Source organism: Mirounga leonina, unplaced genomic scaffold (genome assembly GCF_011800145.1).
Source record: "Mirounga leonina isolate KUSES-001 unplaced genomic scaffold, KU_Mleo_1.0 Mir_200, whole genome shotgun sequence".
NCBI lineage: Eukaryota > Metazoa > Chordata > Mammalia > Carnivora > Phocidae > Mirounga > Mirounga leonina.
The window spans coordinates 27,616,041-27,638,425 of NW_023270503.1; the positions used below are offsets into that span (position 1 = coordinate 27,616,041).

At 43.6% G+C, this 22,385-nt stretch overlaps 1 protein-coding gene across 1 annotated transcript; it reads right to left on the reverse strand.

Moving 5' to 3' along the window:
• Window positions 1-30: 30 nt before the first annotated feature.
• On the reverse strand, window positions 31-22,240 carry RETREG3 (reticulophagy regulator family member 3). Its single transcript, XM_035027159.1, has 9 exons — window positions 21,907-22,240; window positions 9,463-9,569; window positions 7,683-7,713; window positions 6,398-6,524; window positions 5,671-5,755; window positions 4,732-4,869; window positions 3,390-3,472; window positions 2,636-2,768; window positions 31-2,212 (listed from the first exon to the last, which is right to left on the reverse strand). The coding sequence occupies exons 1-9, from the start codon at window positions 22,143-22,145 to the stop codon at window positions 1,755-1,757; spliced, it is 1,401 nt and encodes a 466-aa protein (XP_034883050.1). The 5' UTR covers window positions 22,146-22,240; the 3' UTR covers window positions 31-1,754.
• Between the last annotated feature and the right edge of the window lie 145 nt (window positions 22,241-22,385).

Genomic DNA, 22,385 nt, shown 5'->3' on the forward strand with positions numbered 1-22,385 from the left:
AACACCATTCAACATCAGTCTCTTAAAAGATTGTTCTCATACAAGATTTATTCCCCAACACCACCCGCCCCCCACCGCCCATCCCCACCCCAGTTCACAGTGGAGGACTAAGGAGATTCAGAGCAGGATCCCCCAGGAACAAGAAACACCTTCTGAAGATTTTGCTCTCCTTCCTTCCTCCCTCCCTCTTCCCAACTTCCAAGGCCTGAAGCTAAACACATTCATGCAAACACACCAAAACCCACTCCTCTTCCACACTTCCCATTTTTTCCCACATCAGAGCTCACCTGTGAGACATCTGGGCTCTGAGAAGACAGAAGGTGTCCAAAGTCTGAGAACCGTAAAGTGGGGAGATACCACTTACCCCTAACCTTCACACACATAAGTGACTATGAACAGGCACCTAGCTCTTCTCCGTTCTCTTAATTTTCACTCCTGGCCTCTACCTTTTCCATCAACCAAGAGCAAACATGTTAGCACACTCCCACCTGCAGCACATGAAAATGGGCTCTGTCCAACATCCCTTGCCCAGGTATGGGGGTGTTGGGGGAGTGGTCCCTGAGGATCAGCAAAGGGTTAATGCAGAGGGCAAGAGGACAGAAGAGTTTGGCCTGAGCTCTGATTGGGGAGGCAAAGAGAGGCTGTAGGCTGGCATAGGTTTAGAATTACCATTTTTAGTTTTTGTCTCACATGATTTTTCTAGGGGCAGTAGAACAGATACCCCTTAGAGAAGTCTCTGCTGACTACAGACACACTCTTGCTAACTAGGCTCATCCTTAAAAGAGGCCCCGCCAAGTTGGGAAGCAGTTAAAAATAAAAGTATTAAAGGAACTGAACAGGGAGTAAGAAGAGCTGGTGCAAGAAGAGCTGGTGGCTCCTGGGGTGAATGCCAATGAGCCATTTGTAAAGTGCTACTTTGACATCCCCCATGCAATTATTGCTTCTCCAAAGGAGGAGCAGGGGAAGGAACAGGAACACGGAAATGGATATGGTATGGTATTGCTTTGCTCGTTGCTCAGGCTGATGGTCAAATGGAGCCAGGGGTTAGCAGCACCAAAAATAACCAGGCAGCTTCAGAAGATTCCATGAGACCAGGAGATATAGAGGCACTTGCCCTCTCAGCCAGCTGACCCCACAGCCCAAGGTAACGTCAGAGCGGCCCACCCCCACATCATGTTCACATTTCTTAAATGTCACAAGCACTGTTTTGGAGCACTGGAGGTTAGGCCTCCAGAAATGAGGATGGGCCGGGGCAGAGGGAGCAGGCCTGCTCTGCAGGACCAAAACACGTGCTTAGAAAGAGACAAATCAAATCATGGCTTAGCAAAAGAGGAAGATGGCAATGTAACTCTTCCAGCTGCTGCCTGACTTGGAGCTCCAAGGACGTGATGGAGGGAGGAAGGGAAGGGTGCTTCTATCACCCCCAAGCACCCATACCTAGAAGCAAACAGCAGCACCCCCTCAAAGGGGAACCACTACCCCTGATTACTGTGTTCCCCAAAGTACCATTCTGATGGAGAGAAGCCTCCCTCAGGGGAGCACTCTCACTACAGTGATTGAGCTCAGAAATGGGCATCCAGCTGGTAGCAGGGGAGTGAGTATCCTCTCAGCAGGCCTGAGCTTCCGCCAGGCCACCAAGCAAACCTATGTAATTCAGTGGATGGGACCTGGGTTCTTCCCTTGCCCCTTCACCTTAAGTAGGATAGGGAGAAAAAAAACCTAAACCACAGTGACCCCTAAAAGGAGTCTCTGCCTCAGTGGCTCCTGGAACTGGCAGGGTCCAGCTGATTCAGCTCCGACTGGTCCAGAAGTTCAAAGTCATCCCCCTCAGCATCAGTGTCCAGGTCTGAACTGGGGGCCCGGAGGAAGCCTCTTGTTGTTCTCCGGGGAGGCGGGCCAGAAGGGCCTGGCTGGGAGGCCCCTGACAGGGCCAGGTGGATCATGCCCTGGGAGACCAGGCTGGCGAGGTTGCTGGTGAGGTTGGACCCTGCAGGCAGGGAACCGAGCAGGAGCTCTGGCAGTACAGCCTCCTCCTGGCTGGCAGGGGGGTTCTGGAGCTCCTCAGCCCCTGGTGGGGAACGGTACATCAAACTAGGCATCCCAATGCTGGTATCGTCCTCATCATCCAGGCCAGCAGGATCCACATTAATGGAAGGGAAGTCTGGAAGGTCTCTGGCAAAGGATTCTTCTGGATCACTGTGACCATCTAGGTCTGGAAAAATAGAGGGGTGTCTGAGACATGGCAACAGCCTGGCACTCCTGTGCCCTAGCCTCACAAAGTCAGCTCCATGTAACCAGATTTTTCTACTCTGAATTTCTCAGGGTGAAGCAAAACCTATAGCACTGGTTGGCCTTTCCCCTCCACTTATTCACTGCTATGATCTCTACTGGCCAAAGAAATCCCTTCCATTCCTCCCCTGTGCTCCACAGGAGACTAGAACCCAAGGCTCCTAAGGGAGGATTTCAAGGAGAGCAGCAGTGCAATCCCGGCTGAAGCCATACCCCCCGCCCCAAGCTGCTCCACCACCTGACCCACACCTCAGAAAACAGGAGAGGAGGGGGCAGTACCCTCTCTGCCCAGGGAAGCTGAGCAGCAACAGGGCCATTACGAACTCACGTCCACGGTTCCCCTCACCTTCAGAGCCTTCTGTTAGAGGTGTTTGGCCCCGTGAAAGATTGAATGTGCCATTGTCTGTACAGGAGACCTCAGCATCTGAGTGCTCAGAGTCTGTGATGGCCAATTCCCTGGCAACAGTAGAATCATCCAGCTTAGGAAAGAAAAGACCAACAAGCCTGAAGAGAGGATGCCATTAGGAACAGGTGCAGTTGCCCAGTTACAGCTCTACTAATTAGCTGGCCCTAAAGGCTAGCCTACGGCCAGCAGTGCAGCCAGACAAGACTGGGGACTTTAGTCAATATCTTGATCCCTTTTAGGCTGCTCCCCCAAGGAAAACACCCTTACTTATCAATCTTGAGTAGAAGGAAAGTGGTCTGGGGAGTCAACCAGCCACTTAACTCTTAAGCAAATAACTGATCCAGAGATTACTTTTCACAGGTGGCCAGGAAGACATATTGCCCAACATAAGGTGGGCTGGGCTGTTTAAAAGACGATCACGCCAGTTCCAGAAGTTCTGCCATGACAGTAGGGGTTAAAAGGAGACATGGAAGAGGGTGTGCTGGTCACCAGGCTCAAACTGAGATCTACGCACACAGTCCCAGTATAACGCTAGCTTCTCTCCTCACTGCTCTTGGGGGCAAGGAGAGGGTGGGGCCTTGGAGCGCCCGTAATAAGCTTGAAAACCTACTTACTGCCTAAATGTGAGCTGCCATATGGTTCAAGGTTGCTAAAAGAACACTAGCCGGTGGTGTACTTCCCACACCCAAGATACCTGAGGACAGAAGGCAGCAAGCTCTTCTTCACTGTCACTGTGGTTGTCCAAGGCATGCTCTGGGTGTAGAGCTCGGCGGCGCACTGCGTGGGAAGAGCAGAAGGCCTTGACGCCTTCCCTTGAGCAAAAAACCCCACCCGCCTCCGACTTCAAAGGCATAAAATCAGAATATAAGAGAATGAACCCTCAGAATATGGCCCGAAGCCTACATTACAATGCCTGAAAACAAACAAACACACACCACCAAAGCCTAAGGGTGGGGCTGCTGAGCCTAAGTGGCAAGATGAGTTGATAACACAGGAGAGAAAGCTCTCTCTTCAGACGCCTCTCCTCCACCAGCCCCTCCACATTTTTGTTCTGGTCAGATGGTCAACAACTCGCAGGATAGACGAGGGGCAGACAGGATGTCAAGCGGGAAGTGGATGCTCCATAGAGAGGGCAAAGGGAGATGCCCCACCTTGGTTAAATCAGGCTTTTGAGGACTGATACTATTTAGCCGGCTGTGCCAGGGGGAGCTGGGCCTTGATGACCACGTGCAGGGCTCTTGGAGGGCTAGGGCTTAATGATACACCCAATCTGACCAGCCCACAGAAGGGAGGAAAAAGTTCACACAACTGTCATTCGTGTGTTGAACGGTCTTGGGCTAGCACCCTTCTGGTTTCTCAGGCAGTATGAAGTATCACCTTTGGAAAGCAGCTTTCAGTAGTGAAAGGAGGCCTGGCTTAGGAGTTGCTATTTACTGACTGTAAAGTTCAATTTCTTTTCTCAAGGTTGTCAAGGTTAAGTAAGATACACATTAATAAAATAAAAATAAAAGTAAAGGGGCGCCTGGGTGGCTCAGTCGTTAAGCGTCTGCCTTCGGCTCAGGTCATGATCCCAGGGTCCTGGGATCGAGCCCCGCATCGGGCTCCCTGCTCCGCGGGAAGCCTGCTTCTCCCTCTCCTACTCCCCCTGCTTGTGTTCCTGCTCTCACTGTGTCTCTCTCTGTCAGATAAATAAATAAAATCTTAAAAAAAAAAAAAGTAAACAAAAATACGCAGAGCTGCCAAACAGTGCTTGGCCACAAGGAAAGTGCTTCATGAAAAGCAGCAAACAGTAGGGATATCTTCACTGTCTGATTTTTATTCAATTTGGGAGTGTCCAGAATTGCAAATGCAAAAATTGGTAAGCCTGCACAGACTTCCCTGGAATAAGATACCACTTTTACCTACCACCCTCCTACACGCACCCCCACATCCCACCTCTCCCACTTTCGAGGACCTACACATTATGTCAGCCTACGGGCTTTTCCTTCTCTTCCCCAAATTGCCCAAGTGGAAGGAAGCCTCCCCTTGACACTTACGTTGTCTCTCTCTCTGCTTGGACATCATGTAGCCGCGGACACTGAAGTCCAGCCGCTGCAGAGCGGGCTTCAACCGCACATAGGCTCGATCCCACAGTCGGTGGTACACAGCAAGGGGCCACATCATGACAGTGACAACTGAGAGGAGTGGGACATAGTCACAAAGTGGAGAAGGGGCTGGACGAAACAGTCCTGACTGTCCCTCTGCTATGTGTCCTCTGACAGGACACTCGGTGGGGAACAGTTCTGCTTGATTCTGCTGGTGGTCTTTCCTAGTCTCCTGTACCACATGAGGGGGTTTTGGAGGGCAGACATTTCTGTGGCCACCTACGTGGCTGTGCACAGGAGAGGGTGCTGCTGATATACTGAGGACAGAACCAGGTGTGGTCACTTCCATCTGGGTGTCACTGAGCATAAATAAGGCTAGATGGTAACGATGCCTCAGAAATGACACCACAAATCACGTGAGCTGCTGGCCACAGCCATAATTCCTCATTTTTCCTGCCCCACGAGAAGTTCATGCCAATAGGAAGTAACTAAATTTAAAACATTGTGCTCCAGGAGAAAAAGAAGTGCTCCAGGATAAGCAGAATCTAGTAGAGAAACCCCTAAAAGTTATGTTCTGCTGTTACACAATATACTGACTCTAAAAATTTCCTCCCAAATAGGGACAGTCCTTTATAGTTGGTAATGCAATATATGTTAGTGGACCGTCATCAATTTCTAAAGCTGACTTGGTAAGAAAAGGACTTGATATGTGGGGAGCCTGTTATTGGCAAGAAGAAAGATATTTTCATGACACTAAACAGGTATGAAAATATAAAAAGGTTATTTCCTGGCAAACCAAAATATAAAAGTCCTCTTCCTAGACCCAGAGTTAGCTGTGGCTAGGAAAGCTAGGAGTGGGGAAGCTCAGGGGGAGGTATGTGCCATACTTACGTATCAAGTAGGATAGCAGGAGCCCAGGGATGTAGCGGCCCAAGACGGCAAAAAAAGTCAGTATCCCACAGCTCAGCAAGCAGAACTAGAGGAGTCAAGAAACAGTATTAAGTTTCTGTTACATGGCAGGAGACTGGGGTGCGGACAAGGGATAAGGTGGAGACGTGACTGAAATGACTCTATGACCTCTGAGTGGGCAGGTCAGAATGAGAGCTGTGTCTAGCCTCTTGCATCCTGTGGTGACTCTGTCTGGGATGGAAAGGAGGATGTCCATTCTACTCACACTCCTTTTCTCTTGCTAACCCAACAGGGCTGCACCTTTCCCACTGGGAAATTGGTTTGCATAGGCTTAGCCAAAAATTCTCTCTGAACACAAGTGTTGGTGGTGGGTTTTTTAAGTAAAAAAAAAAAAAAAGAAAAAAATTAAAAAACCCAACAACCTACTACATGTTTAATATGACACAGAATGTACACAAGCAAGCTCTTTCCCATCTTGGGGCAGGAAGATGGCTCAATCTAAGAGGCGAGCACCCAAAGAAGGAGTCATCAAGCTTTTCCCTTAGTCCTAGTGGCTGGTCAGAAGCCCCTTCCTCTAACTTCCCTTTGTCTCCCCAATCAGCACGGTCTTTCCTTTCTTGAATGAGGCTCTGTAGTCAAAGGACTGTTTCAGTTGAGCAGGAACTGAACTGAAAAGCCAGAAATGAAAGTGAAAAGGGAAGAGTCTTACCTTGCCTGGGTTTTGCTTTTTGAAAAGCACAAGATTCCTTATGAAAATGGTCCCACTAACCCAGACTTCAGCCACGTGGTGGCAGAGCTCGGGCACGCTGAGCAGCCGAGGGTGCACAAAGCCCCAGCTATAGGAGAGAGAAGGGGGAGCTGTGAAAGGAGGGTGTTGAGGGATCCCCCCATCTTGCTGTGTAGGCAGCCAATGCTTCTAAGTTTCTTTTTTCTTTTTTTTTTTTTAAATATTTTATTTATTTATTTGACAGAGAGAGAGAGACAGCGAGAGGGAACACAAGCAGAGGGAGTGGGAGAGGGAGAAGCAGGCTTCCCGCTGAGCAGAGAGCCCGATGTGGGGCTCGATCCCAGGACCCTGGGATCATGACCTGAGCCGAAGGCAGACACTTAACGACTGAGCCACCCAGGCGCCCCGCTTCTAAGTTTCAATTGGAGCTGGGGAGTGGCTAGTCCGAGGTGCTTTGGAGGTGAAGCGGGATGTTTTTCTTGTCTCATCAGGTTGAAACTTGAATTTAGGAACTAGGAGGGCACATGTGTTCTGACAACTCCACCCTCTGAGGAGGCTGCCCAATCCACGTGTATAAACCTGTCACCAGCTCCAGGCACTTTGTGCTTAGAAACATCTTCCCTGCACTCGGACCTTTGCAATGCACTGTGATTGCAATTCAGGGATAAAAGTAAAGCACAGTCTGACACTGCTGCTGCTGAAGGGGAGGCAATGGTCGATGTGTCCCTTAGAGAGAAAATAAATACAGCAAAAGCAAAATAAACCACAGCAGAGGAAATTCCTTGGATCAAACATATGGGATGAATGAACTGAGAAATGAAGCAGGAATTGTCAGACACAAGAGGAATCTTTGGCTTGCTGATGCCAGGAACCAATGTGTTTTCTGGCCAGGAACTTTTTAAAAAGCCAGAGGTCGCAGAAAACACTAAATGACCTGGTATAAAAGCCAGGAGACAAATGAAATAAGCTGCCTCTAAGTTTTTACAGTGGGGCTAAAAAATGCAGCTAAATCCCTGGCATATCAGGTTATGGGGCACTATAATGCTTCTTTTTCAGAAACTTTTCTTGTTATGTAGGAAGAGGACACTAGCGATCTCAACAAACTGCCGCCTGAACTTTAGGGTTTGTTAAGATGATTATTTGGAAAAGACTAGGTTCTCAGCTCATACTCTGTATCCATAGCATGGGGTTAACAACATGTAACCGCAATATTACAACAAGAGAATCAATCAGAGCAACAAAAAGGGATTTAATCAGTGTTCCATACCTCTCATTGTCTAATGCGTCGGGTCTTGGCACTACAATATTAAAACAAACACCAGCATTAGTTGGTAGGGAAAACTAGACATAAAAATGTTAGGCTGTTGGTCTGACAGCTTGAGTTTTAATAGGTTTGGGGAAAAGAAAATAGTAATAGCCAATAAAAAGGAGACACCATGTTATACTGACAGAGTTAGGGAACTGCAGACACACGGGGGATGGCTGATGCCTGCTCATTTCTCCGGGGGGTGGCTGAGGGGATCCAAATGGAGCATCAGGGCCCCTTCTACTTACTACAACCAAGAGCCAAGGTGCACATGAAAAATGATCCATCCCACCCCTCAAGTGTGTCTTGGTTGTTCACACACATCAATGTGCACCAGGTTACTGAGGCATGTTATAACCACTCCAACCCCAGAAATCTGCCTTTTCTCTTTGAAAAGAGACCCATTAACTACAATGAATGATGTCAAGTCTTTTGACATTCACCAGCCATAAGACCAGTGAATGAACTACATGATTCCTTAAAGTCTCTGCAAAACAGGATGGGAATGTATTTAAAAGCTGTATACCCTGGTGTAAATATCCTGCCAACACTTCACAATTAACATGTCAAAAACACACACCAATTTTCCTCGCTCTCAACCCCACCCAAACTGCCTCCCCAGCCTGACGCTGCTGTATCTGCTACCTGGAATGCCATTCTCCTACTCTCCTAGCTTTGAACTCCCACAGTTGGTTTTTATCCCTTACTCTTCTAACCCCCTATTTACCAGTCTTCATGTGTCTTCCTTCTTCCCAGGCACCCATGGTTTGTTTCTAGGGCTACCTCTCTGACTACTTCTCACACAGATACAGCCATAGTTTCCTATCAGGTCTCCCTCCTTCCCCTTTTTCTCCTTCCATGGGATCCTGTAAAATGCTATCAAATTAATCTTTAATATCAACTCAGCATATAGCTCTAATAAAAAAAAAATGTTCAATGACCACCCACTACCTATAGGATAAAGTATAAACTTCTAGGCCTAACTTGAAAGCCTTGTAAAATCTAATCCCAACATATTTTCAGTTTTATCTCCTAACACTCCTTTTATAATGACCTCTTCATTCTGGTGAAAGTGACTAATTCCTTGCTCTCGGGAGATGCTTTGCAGCTTCTGGTTTCTCAGACTCATCAAACTACTAGCCCCTCTCTAGAAACACACTTTTCTCTTCACCTGTTCAAATCTCTTGCTTCATTCAAGGCCTGAGCCAGGGCCAAAATACATGACAGACATACCGGTCACATACTGCACAGTGACATCTCTGGTACTGTTCTGTAACCGTTACCTGTCTTTTGTTTATGTATGTATAATCTTTGAGAAAAGGAACCATATCTTAGAGTACTTTATATAAGTCACAATGCTTAGCTTAGTGCTTTGTAAATAAACAATTTAAAAGAAATCCCTGAGAGGCAAATTGATACTGTCTCAGTAAAGATGCAATATCCAATGATAATTTTTTTTTAACTTGAGGACTACTTATTCCTCCGGCCAATTATGAGGGCAGAATATCTCAGGTGGTGGATACAGATTTCCTGAGCTTAATAATAATGGGAAGGGTGGAACGAAGCTCTAAGGAACTACAGATGGAGCCCCAGCCCTTCAAGTGTCTCCTAAAGCAACAATTCAGACATCAAAAGATATTCCCAGTTCTATATACTCCCTCATAAAACCCCAAAACTAAAGGTAAAAATTAAAGGAAAGACCATTTCCAGTTCAGATTCTTCTAAATGCTATCAAACTCACCTTTTATTTCAGGCCAGATTTTGTTCTTCCACTGATCTATACACACAATGATCATTGAGCTGAATGCAAGTAGAAACACAAGACGAAGGGATGTCAGCGCAAAGAACCTACAGAGTAGGAAAAACAAAAGATTATTATCCAATTAAGCTAATTTCAGAAAGGACCTGGTAAACAGACTTAAGTCCTAGTTATATACCTTAGGAAAGTCACTTAAACTTTCTGAATATCAGCTATTTTACCTATGGGGCAGAGATAATAATTTGCTTCTGTAAAGGCAGAGGACTAAATCAAATAACCTCTTAAAGCCCCTTTCAACTTTCAAGTCTGCAATTCTATTAATTTCAGGGAGAAATTCATTCCTGATAACAACTTATTATGATGAAAGCAAACACCTTTCTACCAAATTAGACCCTTGTGTAGGGCAACAAACTAACAGAGATCTGTTAAAAAGCATATAATTTAATTAGATATCCTTTTACAGATGGAGGAACTCAGGTTCAAAATAGTACAATGATTTGGTGAAGGTCAACAGAAAGTCAGCACTGAAGCTACATCTTAAAAGCCAGTTCTTCAGAATCAACACCAATATTTCTTAACCATTTCCAAAAAATTGAAGAGGCAACGTTTCTTGATTGATTTTATGAGGCCAGCATTACTCTGATACCAAAGCCAGACAAAGACACTACAAGAAAACTATAGCCCTACATCCCTTATGAACATAGATGCAAAAATCCTCAATAAAACACTAGCAAACTGAATTCAGCAACATAGCCAAAGGATTAATTTCAGGAATACAAGGGTAGTTCAACATATAAAAACCAATAAATGTAATATGTCACAATAATAGAATGAAGGAAAAGTTAGTTTATTTTTTCATTTTTTATTTTATTATATTAGGAAAAGTTAGTTCTTATTTGAAGGAATCAACACAAATAGATATTTATAAAAAATCTGGGAAATCTGAATACATAAAGAAGATATTAGGGAATTATTATTTTTTAGGTGTGATAATGTTATGGAAAATATGTTGGTAAAGAGTCCTTATTTTTTAAAAGATACTAAAATATTTATGAACAAAATGATGAGATATCTGGGATTTATGTCAAAATAATATAGTTTGGCAAGGGAAAGGGTATGAAAGAAGATGAAACAAGGGGTGTCTGGGTGGCTCAGTCGTTAAGCATCTGCCTTCGGCTCGGGTCATGATCTCAGGGTCCTGGGATCGAGCCCCACATCAGGCTCCCTGCTCGGCGAAGCCTGCTTCTCCCTCTCCCTCTGCCACTCCTCCTGCTCCTGCTCTCTCTCTCTCACTGTCAAATAAATCAATAAAATCTTAAAAAAAAAAAAAAAGAAAAAGAAAAAACAAGAATGACCATGATAAATTCTAATATTTAAAATCTCTCACAAAAAGTGGAAAAAAAAAAAACCACGTTAAAAAAACTAGTTTTTTTTTTTTTTAAGATTTTATTTATTTATTTGACAGAGAGAGACACAGCGAGAGAGGGAACACAAGCAGGGGGAGTGGGAGAGGGAGAGGGAGAAGCAGGCTTCCCATGGAGCAGGGAGCCCGATGCGGGGCTCGATCCCAGGACCCTGGGATCATGACCTGAGCCGAAGGCAGACGCTTAACCACTGAGCCACCCAGGCGCCCCTCTTTTTTTTTTTTTTAAGATTTTATTTATTTACTTGTCAGAGAGAGAGAGAGAGAGACAGCTCACAAGCAGAGGGAGTGGCAGGCAGAGGGAGAAGCAGGCTCCTTGCTCAGTGGGACTTGACCCCAGGACCCCGGAATCATAATCTGAGCCGAAGGCAGACGCTTAACCAACTGAGTCACCCAGGCGTCCCTAAAAGAACTAGTTCTATGAGACCTTCTACTACACCAACCTACGGGCTCTAAAGCAGTGCCTCTCAGTATCTGTAGTCCAGTGTGGGCCCACTGACTCTTCCAGTCTGCCAGTCTGTTTCCTATCAGGTCTCCCTCCTTCCCTTTTTTCTCCTTCCATGGGATCCTGTAAAATGCTATCAAATTAGCTGACTTTGCCAGTCTGTGAGGAAGTCAGTATAAAATTTAGTAAACATTTAGAAAAAATTTTTTTAAAATATTTATTTATTTGACAGAGAGGGACACAGTGAGAGAGGGAACACAAGCAGGGGGAGCGGGAGAGGGAGAAGCAGGCTTCCCACCTAGCAGGGAGCCCGATGCGGGGCTCGATCCCAGGACCCTGGGATCATGACCTGAGCTGAAGGCAGATGCTTAACGGCTGAGGCACCCAGGTGCCCCAACACTTAGAAATTTTTATAGCAATTTGACCAAGTAATTTTGAATCTAAGAACACATTTGGGTTTGTATTTTCTGTTCCTTTTTAAACTTAATTTTTCTAGTAACTCATTTATATTGTATTTTACAAAAGTGCTAATTTGCAACAGATCAGGGAAAACACCACCACTAGCCCTCACCACAGGTGGTTCAGCAGGGCAATAAGGCATGGCTTTTAAAGTCAGATTGGCTTGAGTCTGATTCTCTGAACACCCACTCTTAGTCATGTGACCTTGAATAAATTAGCTTAGCCTCTTTAAAACCTCAGTTTCTTCATCTATATGTATTGCCTATATGTAGTGGTAACAATAACAAAACCTGCAGGATTTTTGTAGGTATTAGACATAACATACTTAATTGCCTATAAAAATATCATACCTCATCTTGCTAAAAAGACAAGAAAAAAATACAAGCCTAACACACAGTTCTATTCAATTTTAAGTGTTATTAGCTATTATCACAGCAACTTATCAAACAAGGGTAAGAATGACGAGGTTTGGTTACAAATGACCTCTTCTCTTTTCAACTCAACACACGACCTAATGGCTTGACATACAGAACAATACTAGAGTATGATCCTTATAAAGAAAAAGCTTTATCTGTGTGTATATACATATGCGGGGATTGGCAGAGGAACTGTAATTTTTGTTTCTAGACATTTTTGTACTTTGTTTTCAATAAACATGAATCCATGTTATTTTTAAAACTACACAAAGAATGAAGGATGGAAGGAAACAAGAACTTAAAAATCTTAAAAAAAAAAACTTAAAAATGATAACCCTATTCCAATTTTTCCACCCCACCACTTAAAGGACACTGTAATTATAGTTGAGATTAAAGAATGAAAGTAGCTTTACAAAAATAAGCCTCTAGAGCTGCCCCAGGTCATTAATCTTTTCTCCAAGGCCAGTTCATCATCCCAACAAACAAGCCAATTTAACAAGCCAAGAATAAGGGCTCTAGAGCTTCTTGCTCCCTAGCACGGCTGCTTCTCTGTCCCAGCAGCAGGAGGATGAGGCACGGCCACTGTTTTCTCCAGAGTTCTGGAAAGGGCTCCCTGGGGAGGCAATCCAGACTGTTTGCAATCTCCACTTCCCAGATCATAATTACTAACACAAATATAAACTGGGGTAGGGAAAGGATATTAAGCTCTCCTAAGAAAGGCTGATTTTCCAAAAACGATGGCAGTAAAAATACTGTTTCTCCAAGATCTGAACTATTTTATATTTTAGTAGCCTGTTATAATTTCCACCTATGCTTCAACTCAATCCAACAAATACTTATTGAGTGCCCATTTTATGTGGAGGCCTAAGGTAAGCAGCCCAGTTACAGAAAAGAGTAAGACATGGACCTTACTCTCAAGTGTATTTATGTGTCTATCTGTGTTTGCAATATAACGTGACAAGGTAACAATAACAAAGAAGAGGACATCTAAGCTGGAATTTAAAAGATAAATGGTAAGAATGGGGCGCCTGGCTGGCTCAGTCAGTGGAGTGTGTGACTCTTGATCTCGGGTTGTGGGTTTGAGCCCCACGCTGGGTATAGAGATAACCGAAAAAATAAAATTAAAAAAAAAAAAAAGATAAATGGACAAAAGGATGTGGGGAAGGAGAGGACACTCAGGGAGAAGAGCCAGCTGGTGTGACATATTTAAAGAACGACAAGCAGTTCTGATAGAACCAAAACACACAGAACACAAGGAGGGGATGGATATGGGGAGAGAGGCAGGAGTCAGATCATGAAAGGCCTTTTATGACAACTTATTAGATTTTACTCTGCAGATAAAGGTGATACAGTAAAGAGTTTTACAAAGGCTGCATTTTTGGGGTCATGAAGGCTAAAACTGTGAACATCTCAAACAAGATTAATCCTGGTCCATAAATTAATTTTAGGAACAGATTTATCTTTTTTCTTGAATAAGCCAAGGTAGGAACCTCAGAAGAAGTTTTTCTGTGTGGTGTAAAATAACATTTCTTGGGAAAACAGTTTCTTCCATATAGGTAAAAACTTAATTAATGGAAAGATCACCTCAATACATTGCAGTTGACCCCTGCAAGGTAACCAGAAAATTAGCATCAATGTTCTCTTAGAGGTCTGACCGTCAAACATAAAATATGGATAAGCGTGTGCTTCTTTCCTTCCAGGCCTCAATGCTAAAACCCTAAACAAAAAGGGAATATCCATCTCAGATTAGTGTGTTTTGAGAAAAAGTTCAGGAAAGATTAAGACATGGACCATGTGAAAAGAAGTCACATCAATGCTTATCATTTTACAGACGTAACCTGGAAGCCTACGCGTACGAAAACTCTGCAACTATGTGCAAAGACAAGACATAATTGGGGGCGCCTGGGTGGCTCAGTCAGTTAAGCACCTGCCTTCGACTAGTCATGATCCCAGGGTCCTGGGATCAAGTCCCACATTGGGCTCCCTGCTCAGCGGGGAGTCTGCTTCTCCCTCCCTCTCTCCCCTGGCTCATGCTCTCTCTCTCTCTCAAAAATAAGCAAACAAATAAATAGAATCTTAAAAAAAAAAAAAAAAAGACAAGACACAACTGAAGATAAAGTACTTTTGAGATTGTAAAGGATGGATGAAAAATACGGAGGACTCTCCTGGACTGGTTTAGTCCTGCAATGTCTATTCATCCAGGCCAAAAAATTCACATGCAGATATAGCAGTGTATGAGTTTGGTAAGACAATATGCGAAACATTTTTCAGCAACTAAAATCAGCATAAAAATTTCCCAACTTAACAAAAACAACTGCAAATGCAGTCAATTCTGAATATTCACATGTGAATTGTTCAATTTGGGGATTGCCCATAGCCCATTACTCCTTTTACCACTGGGGGCTCACAATCTATTCTTTCTTTTTTTTTTTTTTAAAGATTTTATTTATTTATTCATGAGAGACACAGAGAGAGAGGCAGAGGGAGAAGCAGGCTCCCAAGGAGCAGGGAGCCCGATGCGGGACTCGATCCCAGGACTCTAGGATCATGACCTGAGCCGAAGGCAGACGCTTAACCATCTGAGCCACCCAGGTGCCCCAATCTATTCTTTCTTAATGATGTATTTTTTTCTTATTGGTAAAGGCAACCATGTTTATTGGAGAAAGTTTAGAAATTTTAAGTGATAATTACAGATGAAATTAAAAATGAAATTAGTACATCATCTATGAAACAGTCTTACCAAAAAAAAAAAATTTTTTTTTTCTTGAACCTGAATCTGATCAAGCCTCTAGATCCAACTACCAATTTACAGGAAATACAGAGCACAAGGCAAATGTGCACAGGGATGCAGTAAGTAAAATCCAGTCTGTGGAACACTTTATACAACGAACTGGTTTCTTCAACCAACAAATGACAGAGGAAAAAAGATTGAAGGAGAACCAACAGAGTAAAAGATATGTAAAAAACAAACCACAGTATATGGACTTCATTTGGATCCTAACCCAAACAAACAATTTTTTTATTTTATTTATTTTTTAGGGGGGAGGGGCAGAGAAAGAGAGAGAATCCCAAGCAGGCTCCACGCCCCCAGCACAGACCCCAATGAGGGCCTCCATCCCATGACCCTGAGATCATGACCTGAGCCGAAATCAAGAGTCAGACGCTTAACTGACTGAGCCACCCAGGTGCCCCCCAAACAATTTTATTTTTATTTTATTTTTATTTTTTTTAAGATTTTATTTATTTGAGAGAGAGAGAGCATGAGAGGGGGAAGGGTCAGAAGGAGAAGCAGACTCCCCGCCAAGCAAGGAGCCTTATGTGGGGCTCGAACCCAGGACCCTGGGATCATGACCTGAGCCGAAGGCAGATGCTTAACGACTGAGCCACCCAGGCACCCCCAAACAATTTTAAAAAACAAATAATATTTAAACCTTTTTTTTAAAAGTAAGCTCTACACCCAGTGTGGGGCTTGAACTCACCAACTTGAGATCAAGAGTCATATGCTCTATCGACTGAGCCAGCCAAGTGCCCCAAAACACTAATATTTATGAAAAAATTGGAAATTTAACATTGACTGGAATCATTAATTTTTTGCATGTGATAATGGCACTGGTATTTTTTTGAAGTCTTTATTTTTCAGAGATTCACATTCTAAAATACAGATTACATTATAAGACCCCTGGGATTTGCCTCAAAACAATAAAGGAAGAGGTAAAAAAAAGAACTGAGGTACAGAAGACACAAAATTGGCCATGAATTGAAGAATTTTAAAGCTGTAATTAAAGAATTACATATTATTATTCTGTCTACTTATGTATATGTTTTAAACTTTTCATAAGAAAACATTTTTTTAAAAATTTTAAAATGGCCCTTTGGGGCAGTGGGGTGGCTCAATGGTTGAGCGTCCAACTCTTGGTTTTGGCTCAGGTCATGATCTCAGGGTGGTGTGATCAAGCCCCGCGTTGGGCTCCACATTCAGCATGGAGTCGGCTTGAGATTCTCTCTCTTCTCTCCCTCTGCCCCCCCCCCACTCTCTCTCAAATAAGTAATCTTAAAAAAATAATTTTAAAAAAATTTAAAAATTAAAAGGGTGCCTGGGTGGTTCAGATGGTTAAGCAACTGGGTCCTGGGATCGAGCCCCACATCGGGCTCCCAGCTCAGCAGGGAGCCTGCTTCTCCCTCTCCCTCTGCCTCTCCCCCTGCTTGTGCTCTGTCTCTGTCTCTCTCAAATGTATAAATAAAATCTTTTAAAAAATAAATAAATAAAGGGGCGCCTGGGTGGCTCAGATGGTTAAGCGTCTGCCTTCAGCTCAGGTCATGATCCCAGGGTCCTGGAATCGAGTCCCGCATCGGGCTCCCTGCTCCTTGGGAGCCTGCTTCTCCCTCTGCCTCTCTCTCTCTCTGTCTCTCATGAATAAATAAATAAGATCTTTAAAAAAAATAAATTAAAAAAAAGGTCCCTTATCCACATACACGCCCCCAAATGTGAACAGATATTATTCTCTCCATTTAAAAAAAATTCACATATAAACACTCCACATATAAAAACCTCCTTCTTCATTTAACAATACATAGCTTTGTTTTCCTGTATCACCAGAAAAACATCATAAACTTCTAAAATGATTATATTGTACATATACACAATTAGTGTTAAATCTTTCCCTAATTTAATATGTCTCCAATTTTTGATATAAAAAAGCTGAACTATATATCACTGAGCATATATCTTTGTCCTTATGATTAACTACTTTAAGTGGAATTACTGGGTCAAAAGGCACTGACTTTTTGTTACTGAGATAGTTTGCATACCATAAAATTCACCCTTTTAAATTGTCTAATTCAATGGTTTTTAATATATTCACAGAGTTGTGCAACTATCACCATTATCTAATTTAGAACATTTTCATTATCCCAAAAGAAAACCGATACCCGTTAGGAATCATTCCCCATTTTCCCCGAGTCCCTGAAAAGATACTTTTAATTTTTAAAAGGGGGGGCGGGCAGAGTGAGAGGGAGAATCCCAAGCAGGCTCCACATCCAGCACAGAGCCCAACATGGGGCTTGATTTCACAACCCTGAGATCATGAGCAGAACCGAAATCAAGAGTTGGTTGCTTAACTGACTGAGCCACCCAGGCACCCCAAGATACTAACTTTTTAAGTGTCTTAATACATGTTGCCTAATTACTTTCCAGAAAGATTGTCCAGTTTATGTTGCTAACAACCATATGCCAGTTTTTACATATTTTCCCCAGAATTAAATACTACCATTTAAAAAAACCTAATAGGGACACCCAGGTGGCTCAGTCAGTTAAGCATCTGCCTTCAGCTCAGGTCATGATCTCAGGGTCCTGGATCTCCCTCTCCCAGTCCCCCTGCTTGTGCTCTCTCTCCCTCTCTCTCTAACAATAAATAAATCTAAAAATTTTTTTAAATAAATAAAAAATAAAAAAACCCTAATAAGCAGAAATTAGTTACTCATTGCCATTTACATTAAAATTTTTTACTACTAATGAGAGTGAAATGTTATATATCCATCAATTCATTATTTTCTGCTTTTTTTCCCCTGTCCTTTTGTAAACTTTCCATCCCCTTTATAAGGGGTTAAAATCTAATTATCAGTCTAAATAAAATATTCCTTGAAAAACCTGGTTTCCAGAAAAATCATGAGAAATTCCAAAACTTAACAACTTTTTTGAGGTTAACTATACCATGGATCCTCATTATTAGTACAGGTAAATTAGAGTTTGCTAATAATCATAAAGTTTATGCTATAATCATAAACAAAATAAAGAGCATAGTCTATCTTCAATCAAAGAAGATACTACTTCTGGGTTCCTTTGTTATTACAGAGTGAGCTTGTCTCACTGGCACTTCAGAACAAAGCCTCCCATCCTATAGGGACAAAAAGCCCATTATTGTACAGCACTTATGGCCGTCTGGTTAATGAGCCAGCCACTGGTAAATGAGAATGAAAAAAAATTAACCCAACCCACATAATGTAGTGATCGGTGTTGCTTACACAAAACCAGAAATGAAGCCAGCTAGCTGCTAAACACTTACTTTATGTTAATGGACAGAAAGCACCCAACCTTACAATTAGGATAGATAAAAACTGATGGCAAAAGGGAGGCAAAAAAAAGTAAGCCAAAGCATCCTTGGGAGTCTCCCTGGCTACCCAAAGCAACAAGAACCTTCCAGAGACTAGCATTAGAAACATGTGCTCAATAGATTGCATCTGCAATCTGATGTGTAAATTTTTCTCACAGAACAAACGTCTCTACTTAAACGGGCCCTTCCTTCCATTTCCTGTTCCTCACTATTGTTTTTCACTCACATTCTAACCTTTTAAATCAGAATTGCTGTACCTTCAATCACTTCTCAGTCATTTTTTTATTTGGGGGTTTTGAGGGGAGAGGGAACATCTGTACTTTTTTTTTTAAGATTTTATTTATTTATTTGACAGAGAGATAGAGAGCACAAGTAGGCAGAGAGGCAGGCAGAGGGAGAGGGGGAAGCAGACTCTCCACTGAGCAGGGAGCCCGACGCGGGGCTCGATCCCAGGACCCTGGGATCATGACCTGAGCCGAAGGCAGCCGCTTAATCGACTGAGCCACCCAGGCGCCCCACATCTGTATTTTTTAATCGTGGAAACAACAGATTCCACAATATCCCCTAGAATATAAGATGGTTAATTCAGACAAGTGACTGTCAAAGCAGATCTCAACAGGGAATCAGCTTGTGATTGCTCTAAAGCAATATCCCTAATAAGACTGTCTAGAATCCTAGAATGTTAAAAACTGGAAAGGAGCTCCAGAGTCATCTAACCCTACTTGAATCATGCGTTGCTCTTCATAGAAGGGGGAGGGCTTAGAATGCACACACATCTCCAAGGCTCCTTGGTGCACCCCTGATCTGCTACGTCGGTGTTAAAACAGCAGGTTACTCCAACCTGTTCTTTTCTGAACCTGTGAGGATACACTTGCTGACTCAGATATTCTTCCCCCAAATCACTCATTTACAGGTGGTGTTGAGGCTAATGAAAACACAAGCTACTGGAAAGAAAGGGCTGACATTTCTGTTATTATCCTAGAGATAATAACGTATCAGTGACTAGAAGCAATATAGACTGGAAGATTTCTGATGTAATAGCTATAACTGCTCTGGAACCTGAAGGAAAAACAAAACAAAACAAAACAAAAAGCTCTGAATACTATAGCAAGGCTATACACCTCTCTTTTGCGTTGTTGTTGTTTTTGTTTTGTTTATTAAGATGTAAGACGGCACATTCACGGGCACAGAAAAACCTTGACTGAGAATACGTATTATTGAAAGTTAAGAGCTACCTATCTGAACTCTGGTGATTTTTTTGTACTCCTATTCACCTTCTAATACCTCAAAATGTATAAAACATCTCAGTTAATGACGTATCATTATTTAAAACAAATAAGGAAAAAAAGCCAATGATCCTCACGCAATTTCTAAATAATTTTAATGTCCAAGAGCTAAACAGTTTCTTTTCAACATTCCTAACTGAAATGTCAATACACATCTATAACATGATGCTACTAGAATGTTAAGTCTAGTCTTCATTTTAAACCTCAAACTGCCTCCCAAGGAAGCTCATTTCCTAAAACAACAATCCTGTCACCTGCCATTCCAAACTACCTTAGCTGTCACTCTGTAGCCTTCATGGGTATGAGTCCTCTCTCCATAGAGTACAAGAGTTTCAAGGGTCACGCCTTCCTTTTGCTGTAGCTCTTCACCTACTTCAAGAGGGATGGGAATGTAACAACCATATTCTGGATACACAGTAGGCAAGCTACCAGGAAATGCCAGAGATAAAGACCCATCACAAGGCTTTAAGAGACCAAGAGTAAGAAAAGGGGAGCTGAGTGAGATTCTAAACATAGCATATTAGTAAACTTTAGCATACACTGTTGAGGGCCAGCAAATTAAAGCTAACTGCATTTAAAGATGTGCCTCAGTAGGAGCAGTTTATGTTCAGACCTCAAATCCACATTCTACTTCAAAAGTCTCTCAGGCAAGAGGCATATGGAAAGTCCCCTCAGAAATAACATACATGCTACTGATTCATTTGTATTAACACACCCTTGGTTTCATTATTCATTTAAATCCTGATGAAGTTTTTATGTATCAGTCACTTGCACTTTGATCCAAACTGGTTTATTGAGGACCAGTTTTTTTTTCCCTAGGAGTACAATCTCAATGTAGGTAAAAAAGAAGTTTTGACTGGATGGTTTGGGGTTAGGGGTTGTGATGGGGGAGGTGGGGAAAGAGAAGATCATTTTGGAAAACACTCTTCATTGAGGTGCTACAGTTAAAGGTTTCTGACAGAGAGGAACAGGAAAGGAAGCAGGTACCTAGAGATCAAAGAAGCACTACCAAAAATAAATGAAGAATGCTGCTGGAAAACTTTATCACCAAGTTTGCTGAAGTCTCTGGAAGCAACTAATGCCAGAGACTTCTCTGACACCTTTAACCTGAGTCTCCTTCAAACTTCAAGGAGTAACAGCTGAACACTGTGTCTGTCAATGAATTTGAAATTGCTGTGCTCCAGTTCACTGAATATCTTTCAGACAAAAGATAATAAATGTGTTGGTTTTAAAACCAAGAATTTTAGGAGAAAAAGTATTTTTAGCAAAAACAAATTTTCTTTGGAAATATATGTTTTGTTCCATTTCAGACTCACCCAGAATAGGTTTATTTCATTCAGCTGTAGACAACCCCCACTCCCACACTTCAGTTTCCTTGGAATTTGGTGGATAATCCTTTCCTAGTTATGAATAATTCCAAAGTATGCTCAGCAGATCCTATGAAGACCTATGTCCACCTTAGGTCATGACAACTGAGAAGCAGCAGTTCCATTTCACAAAACATGACAGACTCTTAAAGCATATTTATAGCCTCACTTTTCCAGCTGAGGAAAACTCACACACGCTTTTAGGCATCCTCAATTTCCCGGCCTAAAAACCGTGCCTAAGGATGAATCTCCTAATTCCTTGGAACAGGGAGGAGTTGCAATCGTAAGTGGCTTTGAAACGGGTGAAATCTCACTATCACTATTTCATAACTGCTCTTCAAAAGCTGGTAATTTTTCTTTCAAGTTGCAGCTTTGGAGGCTCTCATTGATGCTCAGTCTTCACAAACTTCCTTGAGCAGAAGAAAGGCTATCTAACGTGCTAAGTCAGATCGCTCAAGCTTGTTTTATCACACCTATGGATACCTTTGCAACATCTCAAGCCTCATGCATCTACCCCAATAACAACTACTAAAATCAGAGCTCGAGGGGATGGTCTTCAAATCACATTTGAGCAAACAAGAGACGGGAAGTGATGGCCTTAAGTGACACAGCCTTCCCTAGCCAAAATGAAGCGTCCTCGCACACTGCGAGCGGCTCAAGATGTTACCAGAAGCTCCTGCCATATGTACGGGGTGAGGCTGCGGGAGCAGGTAAAGCAGGGACGATAACTGGAGGGCCCTGGGGAGAACTGCGGTGTCAAAGCCTGCAGGCGGGATGGAGTGGAAGGCGGTGAGGCAAAATTGGGCAGGTACTGTAAGGAGCCAATGCAGCGAAGAAAACAGGGAAGGCGAGAGGCAGAGCCCTAGAAAAACCTGACGAATTCGCGCCTGGAAGGGTTTCCGAGGGTCCAGTTCTCTCACCAGAAAGCCGCGTTCAGCCCCAGGCACCACAGGGCGCTCCTGGCTGGCCGCTCCCACACCAGGGCTGCCTGCACCCGGCTCAGCAGAGGCTCGTAAGGCCCCAGCACCTCCACCAGGGCCCGCTGCGCCGCCTCAACCTGCTGGTCTCGCTCCCAGGAGCCTGACATAGCGCGGCGGTCCCTGAGAGTCGGCCCCGAAGCCGGGCCTGGGGCCGCGGCCACCCCCTCTACCTCCGCCATCTCCCCCCCAGCAGCCACAACATCCGGGGCCGCGGCCCGACGGTCACAATAAACACCAAGTACGCAGACGCGCGATTCGGCGGGGGAGGCCGCGGCCCTCCACAGTGCGCCTGCGCGCAGGCTCTAGCTCCCGTCCACAGAGAGGAAAGAACGCTACGTCAAAGTACGTCCCCCGCGCCCAGGCGCAGTTTCCCGACCCGGAGCTGCGCACGCGCAGTCTCCTTGACCGAAGCCAAATGT